At 31.1% G+C, this 12,963-nt stretch overlaps 2 protein-coding genes across 2 annotated transcripts; both read right to left on the bottom strand.

Annotated features, from left to right (window-relative positions):
- Nucleotides 1–1,673, bottom strand: LOC8259213 (phospholipase A1-IIgamma-like). Its single transcript, XM_048373749.1, is given in 3 exon segments — nt 1–946; nt 1,097–1,431; nt 1,434–1,673. Coding segments are annotated over 3 exon segments (1,206 nt in total). The 5' UTR covers nt 1,645–1,673; the 3' UTR covers nt 1–286.
- Nucleotides 1,674–5,503: 3,830 nt separating this feature from the next.
- LOC8259214 (phospholipase A1-IIgamma) lies at nt 5,504–8,408 on the bottom strand. The gene is made up of 3 exons (XM_002522508.4): nt 8,264–8,408; nt 7,117–7,764; nt 5,504–6,541 (listed from the first exon to the last, which is right to left on the bottom strand). Exons 1-3 carry the CDS (start codon nt 8,288–8,290, stop codon nt 5,927–5,929), a joined length of 1,290 nt encoding a protein of 429 aa, XP_002522554.2. The 5' UTR covers nt 8,291–8,408; the 3' UTR covers nt 5,504–5,926.
- Between the last annotated feature and the right edge of the window lie 4,555 nt (nt 8,409–12,963).

The following is a 12,963-nucleotide window of genomic DNA, read 5'->3' as shown; positions in this document are numbered from 1 at the left end:
TTCTCTAAATTGCAGATGTTTTTTAATGAATTTGTGTGGCTATGTTACAATTATAATAGAATTACAATCAAGTAGACTAGGAAAACGAGCTTACAAACACAGTCTGCAATACAGTTACATAGAGATTGCTCCAAATACAGTCTTAGAAAAAATAGAAAGCAAGACACAAGAACAAACTGAGCCGTTCACAGCAAGTGTAGGACTTTATTTATTATACCACGCTTATTAATTTGTTCATTGCCAAGATATTGTCACACCACACAAGTATAATATCGACGCGACCTTGTTACTTGGTGCCATTTTCAGAAACATCGTCGCTTGGAGGATCAGGCACATAGTCATGCAGCTTCCAAGATCCATCATCCATTTGAGCCATACCTTTATTCATCACATTACTCCACCATTTAGGAGGAACCTTGCAATTGTCCAATAGCAGATCATTATATTTATTCACAAGTGCAAGATCAAAATCGACAGCCAATTTGAATTTTCTGTCCTTCCCTTGATAACCTGAAATCCCATGACAGTAAAGATTCAAATCATGGGGTTCCATGAAAGTCGCCTTCTTTATGTATGGTGAAAGGCTGGTATCGATGTCAAGCTCCGCACCGACATCTGCATAAGAATAGCCTAATATCTCTTTTGGAGGAAGGTCGGGAATAAAATCCTGAGCATTTCTTATGCGCAAGAGATGAAGATTCTTCAGCCCTGAGAATACATCAAGAAAGCCTTTGTCTCCAACACGAGGGCTGGCGAAAACAAAGGAAGCAACTGAATATTCAGTGGTTGATCCAGTGGGCTTGTTGTATCCATTGGCAACTATATCCACTGCGTTCAAGGTTGCAAGAGCTGCACCCAAGCTATGGCCAATTACTGTTATGCTCACAACCTCATTTGGATCAGCTTTATAGTACTTGTCTACAAGTCTTCTAACCGCAGCTAGAACCTGGATATACAACAAAGACAAGATTATATGCCTTCTTTGAACAAAGTAATTCTATATGACTCCACTGTTAATTTAAATGGCAGCCAACAAATTGCACGAAAACACATGACATAATTAATTAAATATGTATACATGTGTATCAGGATTTACCTGCTCTCTAACGCTCATCTTATTGTATGTTGTGGTCGAATCCTTAGCGGTGTACATATTATAGAAACCATAATGCACCAGAGCTTTCGAATCTGGAAATATGTCAGTAGCTGGGACTTGATCACAAAGAATATCCTGAAACCATTCAATGGGTAAGGTTGTTCCTCTCCAGCAAACTATGATATCTCTTCTCCCTAAAACAAGCTTCCCTTGATCACTGCTGACGGCAACAAACCCAATATAAGTAGAGATGGCAGGAAGGTATTCTTGGAAATCAACATTTGATCTTGCATAAAGGTAATCAGTCACTTGGTACTTAAATGAGTTGCCATTTGTAGGCCAACCCGAGTGAATAAAACCTCAGGTGGATATCGGCATAGCGCATATCCGTCAGACACCTTCACATCATTGAAAGAATCAGCAGGAGCTCTTGTGAATGCACCATAGTTGATAAGATAGCGGCGGAGATTATCATCGATAGGGTCTAAAAGACCTTCCCAGTTGTTCTCCCCACTAAGAATCTTCCAATTCTTTGCAATATCAGCCATCTTTCTTTATGTTTATTTTTTCTCCCTCTCTCAAGTTATTCGCGTTTTGAGTGTGTGTAAGAATGCATGGCTTGCATGCTTTATATAGATCAGTTCTCCTTCTCTCAGTCCCCTTTCAATAATTTTTAACCTAAATGCCATGTGCAACTTGTGGATTCCTTTTAGATAAAGTTCATACGTGAAATTTCCACAACCATGTTACTTTTGCCCCCACCCTTTAGAAATTAGAAATATGGACGCAAGCTGTCATGTGCCAGTGTCACAATCGGACAAAACTATTAGTTGGAAATCAGTTCTTCTATTCGTTGCAATATATACATTTGATATACGTAAAAATTAGCCAGTATAAAAATTTAAAGTTCAAGATAAGAATAAAGAAGTAAAGAAGAAGAAGGAAAAAGATTGATTGAAGAGAAAATAGATCTTTTAAATTGATAACATTATACTTAGTACATCACATTTTGTGTTTTATACAAATCGCCCTTTTGCTGTAATCCTATTGATCCTTCTTCCAAAGCATAGATATTCATATTTAAGTAATCTTCAGCTTACTTGGCACATTCTTCTGATCCACTGCTGCTACTGCTTCTTCATTTTCAGCTCTTGCTTGTCAATCCTTCAGCATCATCCCTCTCGTCATCGCCTTGCCTCTTTTGCCTCTAATAGATGAGTTCATGGAGTAGCTTCTCACTAGCAGCACTCAGTTTCATTCTTCACATTACTGTGTTGGTTCTTTCCATTGCATGCTTAGATTGACATAAAAATAAAGTCATTCAAAAGCAAGAAACGGAGACCTAAGAATTATTTATATTTTTATTAATAGGTTTTAATTTGTTATTAAAGCTGTGAGATAGTCTTCTTATTTTCATGCCAGCCATGGGACAAATACTAGTTCTCAGAGCTGAGGCCGGTTTGTGTATAAAGCTATTGATACTGCCAACTTGTGGTTGCTTTCAAAATGATAACAATTTCCCAATGTCCTAAGCTAATAATGAATTGATTATATGCATAAGATATATTTTGTTGTGATAATATTATGTTTTAGTTAAAAGAGAATAAAACTCTTTATATTAAGAAAAAGTTGTACGGGCACACATCATGTTAAATAAACTTGTTTTTGTGTAAATACATGTTTGTGTTGTGCTCATGTACGGTGGAAAGAGTGTGGAACGGAAAGAGAAATGTAAAGGAAATGTGAAAAAGTAATATGTAAGGAAATAAATGTGATGAAGAAAAAGGAAAAAAGAAATTGTTGTTTGTATTCATATTCTTTGATGTTTTTGTCTTTTTCTTCCGAAATTCAACAGTAATAAATTGGAAGGGTAGGATATTCGATTTTGTTTTAGTTAGACCTGAAATCTGTTCTAATACATGAGTTAGTTCTTATATATTTTTATTAATATTAAAATCTTTTTAAATTTAAGATAAATTTAATTATTACTTTTTTTGTCAGTTGAAGGATTAAATTAATAATTTAATATTATAATTTAATTTTTAAATTTATTATCAAACATCAAATTCACGGAATTGATAACTTAGAATAAAATTAATTTTAATATCTAATTAAAATAATAAATTTAATATTTTTATTTATTTATTTTCTAATTTTTAGGATAATTTAATTCTAAAAATTTAAACATGTTGAAAACACTTATTTTTGTTTACCATATATAGTTTAATTTTAATTTTTTAAATAAAATAAATAATTAGAGGTTATTATTTTTATTAGACAGTAAAACCAAATTATATTGAGAATCAAAATTTTGCTCGTATTAGACTTATTTGACTAGTTAATAAGAAATTTTATTTTTAATACAAGATTATCATAATTTTCTTCTTTCATAATGCTAAATTGGTGTCTAAATAGATTAAAGTATGATTATTTTAATTATAATATATAGTAAAAATAATAATAAATTAATATTTTTTAACTAGAGATTTTTATTTTATATAATAATTTAATATAAATAATTTTAAAATATTTATATTTACTTGAATTAAATTGTATTAAAAATAAAAATTAAAGTAAAAAAATATTAAATTTATTGTTTTAATTAAACACTAAAATTGACTTGTATTAAAAATAACATTCTATTTTAATTTGATAATAAAATTAATTTTAAACGACTATAATACTTAACAATAAATTTAATCATTCAATTAACATTAAAAAGAGTAATATAATAAAAATATATAATCAGCTCATATATTAAAATAAATTTCAGACATAAATTATATTTAAACCTTAATTTGTATAGGTAGTTGATGCTTTTTTTTATAATAATATGGATAGCAAAATATAAATGGAGGGAAAAAGAAAGAAAGAAGATAAAGAGATTCATTGTTTATGAAGCTGGACAGCTGTGCAAATTAAAGAGATAACAATACATGAGTGCCAAATTTAACGGTGGTCCATCGCCACTCATGGAGGTTTTGAAGAAGATTCCTCTCTTGTAAAAATAATACACAAAACCGAAAAGAAGTCTTCTTTTTCCCCATAATTGAAAGAAAAGGCTTCTAATGACATGTGGATATATATAAGCATATGGAAGTGGATTCTTATCTTGTTCATCTTGTACGTGATTATCACCTCTCCAATAAAGATTTCCCATTGTTAGGTCTCTATTATTAATCTCTCATTACTTCTTTAATCTAGATCTCTTATCATCGACTTTTCATTATAGATCCTCCATCATCAACTATTAACAATAATTCTTATCAACTGTTAATAAGTTTTGATAAAGATAATAATGTTTAAATAAATAAAATAATCAAATCGCTTATTAACTAATAAAAAAATTTTCTAAAATAGAGCATATATAATTAATAGTTGATTGAGACTAAATCAGCTATACAGCTTCTATTTCTTAACTCTTTATCAAACGCTTTAATATAATTGTTCAGTGAAAAATAACTATCAGTTGCATCAAATTTCCGAACCAAACACTTACTACATGCACATTGAATTTTGTCAGTGTGCCATGAGATAGTCATGCTTTTATATACCACTTTCATTCTAAACTAACAGTCTCTTTTTCAAATTAAATTTTTTTTTAATTATTTATCACTTTTATATATCTAATACAATATTAATTTTTTTATTTTATCCTTATCTTGAAATAGATGTAATAAAGAAATTTATAATATTTATAGAAAGATAATTTAATTTAATTTAATTATTTTTTTTATTTTAATTAAATTTATTCAATATTTTTTTAATCTAAATAAACTATTAAAAAAATGAAAGTTAATATGAATTGAAGAACTATTAAAACAATATCTTAATAATTATAGAGTCATTAAAAAATACATAAAGTCAGAAAGATTGATAAGAAGCAATGGAGTAGAAGTGGTATAAATAAGTTAGAACTGTATTATTTTAATTTGTCAAATATCTAACTGAAATTATTATTTTGTCACTATTGCTAACCTATTTAATGAGGTTGGTTTCTTGCTAGTAAGCTTTAAACATTTCAGTTTGGTTTCTACGTGCTAACTCATTGATTAAAAAAGAAAAAAAAGTCACTGTTCTGCAAGCTTTTGATCTCAAAATGGGGACAAAATTACAAAATAAGAACCACTGTGACAATTATAAATGAGTAGTAAAAGGAAAATAAGATTCGCCTGTGGATTCTTCTTGATTAGATAGCAGATCACTAAACAATTGCAACTTTAGGTATATGAAAAAAGTGAGGCATGCTAAAGAGAAAAGGTAGAGCTGTAAAGAGAGGCGTGATTTTCTTAGTTTAGGGTTTTAAATATAAAAAAGGATCCTGTTATCCTAATGGAAGAGTGCCCAGCTTCATTCATGCTTATTTAACAATAGACATTTCCGTTGCTTAATGCAAGTCCTTTTCCATTGAAAAAGAAAAAGAAAACCAAATGAATTATTCTGCATCAAACTAATTACACGAGTTGACTCTGAATTAGAAAATAGATATTAGAAAAATTAGATTATTCTAAACATGGAATATTATTATTCTAAATTAGAAGAAGCATCACAATCAACCAATCACCTATCCTTCCAAACTGATTTTTTACCTAATACTCCTATAGTGGGAGAGGGACGGACATTAGAGCAATGTGAGGAGTTGGTGCATGCCCCACTCCATATCAATAATCTGACTCTAGGTTGCTTAATTATTTCTCACTCAATTATATCAGCTTGGCTTAGTCTGACTCATGTGACAATTTTACACACAACAACAGACGGATTAAATTGCACTGCTTTTAACAATCTGAAACAATTGTAAGAATAGATTGAATAACCCGAGTGATGATTTCAAGCCGTATCAGGAGCATCCTCTTCATGATCCATCAACTTCCAGGAACCATCAGCTTGTTGTATCATGCCCTTGTTCTTCTGAATCCGCCATGAAGTTGGTACAAGATACTCATCTTTCAAACCGTCTAAAGATTTGTTAACAAGAGCGATATCTCGATTAACCTCTAATTTAAACCCTCCAGTCGACCCTTGAGTTCCTGCCACTCCATGTAGATAACCCTCCAAATTATGCCAGCTTGACACGTTTCCAGGACTCTTCAAGTACTTTGATTTTGTAGTATCAATTGTCAATTCTTCTCCTACATCTGCATACCCTATCAGTGGATAATTAGGAACAACATCTAGCAGATTATGAACGCGTAATACTCGAAGATCTTTATACCCAGAAAAGACCTTCTTGAAGTCTGAGTCGCCGACTCGAGGACTAGCAAAAACAATGGCTGTTACAGGACAGGGTTTGTTTGGCCAGGATTTGGACTTGTTAAATCCATTTGCAACTATATCAGCTGCATTCAATGTTGCAACTGCAGCTCCTAAGCTATGTCCACATACTGTTATGCTGATTTCTTCATCCTTGTATTGTTCCACAAGTCTCCTTACTTCATTAAGAACCTAAACGAACAGAAATTATGGCAATCAGAATCATTAATTAAGCAAGGATGAGCCGACAGAACCTTTCCAACTTAAATAATTAATTCCTTGACATCTTTATCATCAAACGGATGGAGACAAGAGTATAAAGGTGCATATGGAGACAGGTAATTCCTAATTATAAAATTGCTGTTAGAAACTATAAAACATTTATATGTTTTCCTCGAGATCCAAACAAATTTAAATGAGATCATTAAATTTTTAATTTTTTTAATTTTAATTTCTTCTTTTTTTATTTATTTTATATTTTGGTCACAAAGATCATTAGTTTTCCTTAATACAGAAAATACCCAGAAATCATCGATACCAAATATAATCTTTCAATCCGATTTTTATATATATTTTTCTCCTTATTATCTGCACTCTTTTCAATTTCTTTTATCTATCTAATAATATGAATCTTATATCTAAACTGAAATCAGAAGAGAGAAAAGAAAATGATATCATAAGCAATTTGTACATACTTGATAAATTATAGATAGCATATCATAAAATCATTCATACATGATAATTGTTAATTGAACTTATATATTTACCTGATCTCTAGCACTGCTCTTGTTGTAAGGTGATCTTGGATCATCAGAAGTGTAGACGGAGTACCAACCTTGATGCACCTTACGATCATTGGACTCGCCAAATATCTTTGGAGCTGGGACTAAAGTAAACTGAAAATCGTTAACCCATTCTAGTGTCTGCACTGTACCTCTCCAAGCAATCACAATATCCCTCCGCCCCAACACGGCCTTCCCTTCATCGGTAGCCACCGCGACATACCCCATCCAATTAGATTCCTTACTCCAAGCCTCCCTTGATAGAGACTTGATAATAAATGCCTCAGGAAGCTGAATTTGTGATGTTGCATAAAGAAATTTGGTAACTTGATACTTGTAAGGATTTCCATTCTCCAATCCAACCTTAGAGAAAAAAGCTTCCTTTGTATAAAGGCTACTTCCTGCGTTCTTTGATGCTTTTTGGGTATTGAAAGCATCGTATGCTGCTTGAGCCATTTCGCCATAGTGAATGATGTAATGCCGGAGATCAATGTCTAGAGGATCCAATAGATCCTTCCAATGATGTTCACCACTTAGATGTTTCCATCTTTTGGCTATGCTATTGTTGTTGTTGCTATCCGCCATCTTCTTCTTCTTCTTCTTGCCACACCACATTGTAACGATGGCTTGTCTCTGCATGGATGTATTATATATTAGATATGTAATTGTGGTCGAGACATGTCAAGGACTACTAGGAATTTATAGATATAAAAAGTTATCAATAGTTCAACTGACTTTGCCTTCTACTTCTATATATGTATAAACTTTCTTCTCTCACACTTAGTTTTCTACACGAATGTATAACATAAACTAACTCAAAAAGCTCCAACAGCTTGACAGGTGTATTGTTTTGATCCATTCTGCTCGAGATTTCTCAAATCCTAATCATTATGTTAGCCAAAAAGAGTTACAAAATGAGTACCCCAGTCAGCTCGAAAGACTAGAAAAAGAAATTTACTTAATTTTTTTTTTCTTGTATTATTAATTAACAAAGACAACCCTCATATGAAGTTCACAAAAACATTACTAATTAATAAATAATTATCACCAAGGCTGTCTTACTGAGAAATAATTAGTTAATTCTTTGTACCAACAAGTAATTGATTAACAGATTTATCAACATAAAACTTACAGTTAGTCGTTTGGTGAATGAACACATACAGCTAAAGATCAATGAAGTATATGCTTTCACGTATGTTCTTCTTTTACTATAAGCAGGAGCAGTTCATTCAGAATTTTTCCTTTCTTTCTTTTTATCCCGTGATAAGGTCATTTAGATAATATTTTGTGGCAACTTTGAAGTTTTAATTTGTTTTATTATAGATATTTATTTTTGTTATTTCATCGTTACAAGCAATAAATGTATATATATATATATTGGTGATATCTTCAAGCTTGAAGCACATGCGTGCATAATTTGCCTTTGTTTGGTGATGAGATTGCGAATATGACATATATAGTTGAAATGGCCTTCAAGTCAAGTGAATAGGTGCTATGGATCTTTCATCTGCTGCCTGCCTTTGTTATTCTTGGCTTAGAAGATGTTTCCACTATTGGGTCTTAAGTAAAAAAAATGATAATCAATGACGATAATTGAAATTAATATTTAAATTTTTCAGATCAGTTTATTTTTAAAATTACAATATATTAAAAAATTTTGAAACCAAAATAATTAAATATCTAAAATTTATTTATCTTGATTTTTAGAGCGTTATAGCTACATACATGCATCTCAACTTCAGTTTTGGACTGGAAAACACCTTCCCAAGAAAACAAAGATTGCGTTCAAGAATCTTTAACACATAAAACAAATGCAGAGAAGCCTTTGCCTTAAAGTTAACTAAAAGAGAACACAGATATATATGGAGAAGTGGTTGAAGTTGCTTTCAAATTCAAGAAGGCAAGTATTGCAATTTGATACTTTGCTGATGCTTTCAATTTCAATCATGTTCTTGGAAAAACTAGCTTAATATGTCGTGTAACCATATATATTCTTTTCTTCTTGTTCTTAAATTCTTACGGTAACATTTGAAACCCCATCCTCTCTTTCTTTCCAAATAGGACCAAATGTCAATTAAAGTGGAAAGCCTGTTAGAACTAGATTATGTCTTTAACCCATTTAGCTTGGGCCTAAATATACCTTGCACAATTTCACTCTTTCCAATCCATAATAGTTGGAGAGTCCTTTTTTATGGTATTCCACTTTCGGAAAGATGACATTAAGTGGAAACAGAAATGTTGATAGGAGAATGACCCCAAGTTTGAATTACCAGGCCGAAGGCCCAGTTTCTGTTGAGGGAAATGTTATGAGCAGTGGAGCATAAGAACAATCCAATTTGCACAAAAACATACATAATGCAAATGAATCTACACTTTTTTTTATTATTTTATAACCCAATTCAGATCTAGTTGAGCAGGCCTATCAATGGACACTCCTGATGAAAGGTCCCCTTTGGGTGGCAGCGGCATTGCCCATTACTCATATTATCAGTGAGGTAGAAAGTGTCGAATGGAGCTCATTGAAATTGTCTCCCCAATTTTACTTGTATATTTGTGTGGACCATCAACGACTGAACTGTCCATGCAAGGCAAGACAAAATGGCTAACATATCATTGTCTTGTAACTCAAAATTTATTTCGAGACAGAAAGTTAGAAAGCAACCTTATGGACCCATTTCTTTTTGTTTCCAAGTCAAGCCCAATGCTTCCCTGTCATTTCCATTTGCATGCGCTCACCTAGCTAGCCTAGAAGCTCACAGGAATTTAAATTTTTTTTCCTATACCACAATTAAGATTTTATTTGAAGGTGTTACTTCAGAAAAGGAATGAGTAATTTTTTTTTAAAAAACCATTAAACGTCGGTAGCAAGGGTAACTGAGATATGGTTCAATTCCATCGTTGCAGCGCTAACTTCGAAATTAGACAGAAAAACTTAAATATTCTTGAAAGAATATCTTAAAAAGATATTTTAAAAATTTAAATTTTTAAACAATTTTAGAAAGTCCGTCCAATCACGTAACTACAATGTAGGTGGCAATGGAAAAATAATTTTATTTTCTTACATTGTGGAATATTTATAAAATAAAATTGTCAAATTGAGCATTAATTAAGACCTAGTTAATAAGTACCATGAGGCAATATGATCACCGTGGCGTCAAGGCAGAAATTGTTGGTCATGGATGGGTCTCAAACAATGATAAAACAGAAGAGATTGCCTAAAAGCACCGCCACCATTTCTCCCCAAATGACGCAACTGGCACCACCCCAACTCTATCTATATATCTCTGTCTATCAGAATACTATAACCCCACATTGCACATTTATGAGATTATATCTTCCTTCTTTAATTTCACTTCTCTGCAATTGCATTTTCCGGTTTTAGGGTCTTAAGGATTCGGCATTTTTATGGTCAAATTGGTTGTCCAATTATGCAGCGAACTCATCCATTTTTAATTTGCTCAAATTAATCATATCATTAATCTCTTGTTTAGAAAAGAAAATTAAAAATAGATATGTTGTGAATAAAATAAGAAGAGGAAATATCATTGTTTGGAAAGTAGGGGAAAATAGAAGCAAAAGGAGATGTCTTTATGTTAATTGAAATATATTAAATTTTTTATTTTCCACCCATTTTTCCTTTAAAAGTTGAAGAAAACATATTTCATCATTTATTTATTTTTTAACCTAATTTTAATTCTTTCCATTTCCTTCTCTTCCATACAAGAGAAAAATAGAATATTCATTCTTCTAATTTTTCCAATCTTAATTCATAACAATGGATAAGGGGGACAAAAAAAATTCATACTCAGAAGCATAATCTTTATGAACAAAAATTGTTTTAAATAACTGTCACATTATGCATGCTAATTTAAATAATAAAAGAATATTGAGAACTCTTTAGAAATATTCTAAAATATTATTTTTATTGTATAAATCTTTAAAAAAGTAATATTATTTTTTAAAATTTTTTAAATTTATCTATAGTTGTTTTACAATTGTTTTTTAGTTGTTTTAAGTTATTTAACAACAATTAAAAAAATAAAACCGTCATATAGAAAAGTTAAAAAACTATAACTTTATACTTTAACATAGTAAAAATAAAAAAATAAAAAAATATGGATATTTTTATTATTTTTTCAAAAATATTGCGAGTCCATTATTTTAAACAATTTCATATGTAAAGAAGATTATCGTGGCCTTAGTAATTTAGATTGTGAAAATGGACTCACTCTTTCTAATCCAACTAAACTTGAAAGTATAGAAAAATGCTAATGCATACCCCTCTTTGAAATTAGATTATAGATATAAAACGTCCGTTTGTTGGGCTGATGTGGTAATTAAGGTGGATTCCATTCTTCACATAACATCCTTTCTTCGGCTTAAATATATATTTGAGCCGTTAGTTTTTTCAATTTTTTTTGCCATTGAGCCTTTAAATTTCATATTAATTTAATTGGATCTTCTAACTTTTTATTTTGATATATCAGTCAATTAGTGTTAAATATTACATTATTACTAAAAAAATATAAATAAAATATAAAAGTCTATACAGTTTAATTAAAATTTTGAATACGAGTAGAATTTTATCATCTCTAAAAATTCTAATTAACATGTGGCAGCCTAGTATGGAGAAGCGGTCCGATGAGGGCGGAAAGTAGACATTGGGGCAAAGATAAGATGTTTCGACAAGGAGCGGCTTCTGGCAAGCTTATAGGATAACAACACTCTAAGATATGGAAGTATATGAATAAATTGAATTGTACATTAGAATAGGGCGATGTATGGTTGATAACATGTATGTAAAGAGTTTGAGACGACTTTTGATTGTTTGGCTTTGGAGTCTAAGATGGGACCTTCTGAGTAGTTCTCGAACCCGTCAAAGAAATAAAACCGTGAGACCAGTGGAATGCCAAAGGTTCTAAATTACTTTATATTATTATATCAAAAAAATATAATAAAAAATCAAAATACAAAGTTAGGAGATTGAATCCAACCAAAGTAAGTTAAAGGATATAAAAATTGGAAAAAGAGTCTGAAAGTTCGGGGCCAAGATAATGTATTTAGCCAAATTTTTTGAACTGAGTTACAATTTGTTGCTAGACTTGCATTGTAACGGGGAAAATTCCAGAGTCAAAGTAATATACCCATTTGCAGAGAAGTTGAAAACCTTTGTTATACAATTGCATTGATGCTCTAACAGTACGTATTTTATTATTATTATTATTTTAGAGCAATAGATTTGCAGTGTCGTCCTTACCTAGAGATCATATTGCAGTGACCAAAGATTTCCACAGCTTGGGAACAAATGTATCTCTATTATGTACAGCAAACGGACAAGACATTACTAGATTTTAGAAAAAGTAGACTGACTTTTCTGTATTGTACTCTAGTTGCTGTTCTTTAGGTTAGGGGTAATTTGCCCCTGTGTATGTCGTCTTTTCCATTCAATTTAAATTTTAAAATATTTAGAATCATGAATTATTTGACCTGAATTTATGCAAGTTTCTACTTAATTTATCAAAAAGAAAAAAGAAAAAAGAAAAGACAAAACAAAAGAAAGCAGGCAATTCCTTCTTCTTCTTCTTCTTCAAGACCCTACCTTCTGGCAACTCCTCGAGCCTTTCATGCACAAAGAATTTTTGATTTGGGTGTGTTTTATTTCTTTCAAATATGCTGAAGAGGATACAATTTCATAACACTCATAATCTTTTATCTGTTGTGACAGAACAAACTGTGCTATGTAACAACTAGAAAAATAATTCAGTAAAGTCCTGTACAGTTTGCATGTGTAAATTTATGATAAAATGAATAGCTTTGCTAGAACTTTATCAT

Source organism: Ricinus communis, chromosome 5, assembly GCF_019578655.1.
Source record: "Ricinus communis isolate WT05 ecotype wild-type chromosome 5, ASM1957865v1, whole genome shotgun sequence".
NCBI lineage: Eukaryota > Viridiplantae > Streptophyta > Magnoliopsida > Malpighiales > Euphorbiaceae > Ricinus > Ricinus communis.
The sequence above is the reverse complement of the archived record's forward strand: the minus strand, read 5'-3'. Positions and strand labels throughout refer to the sequence as shown.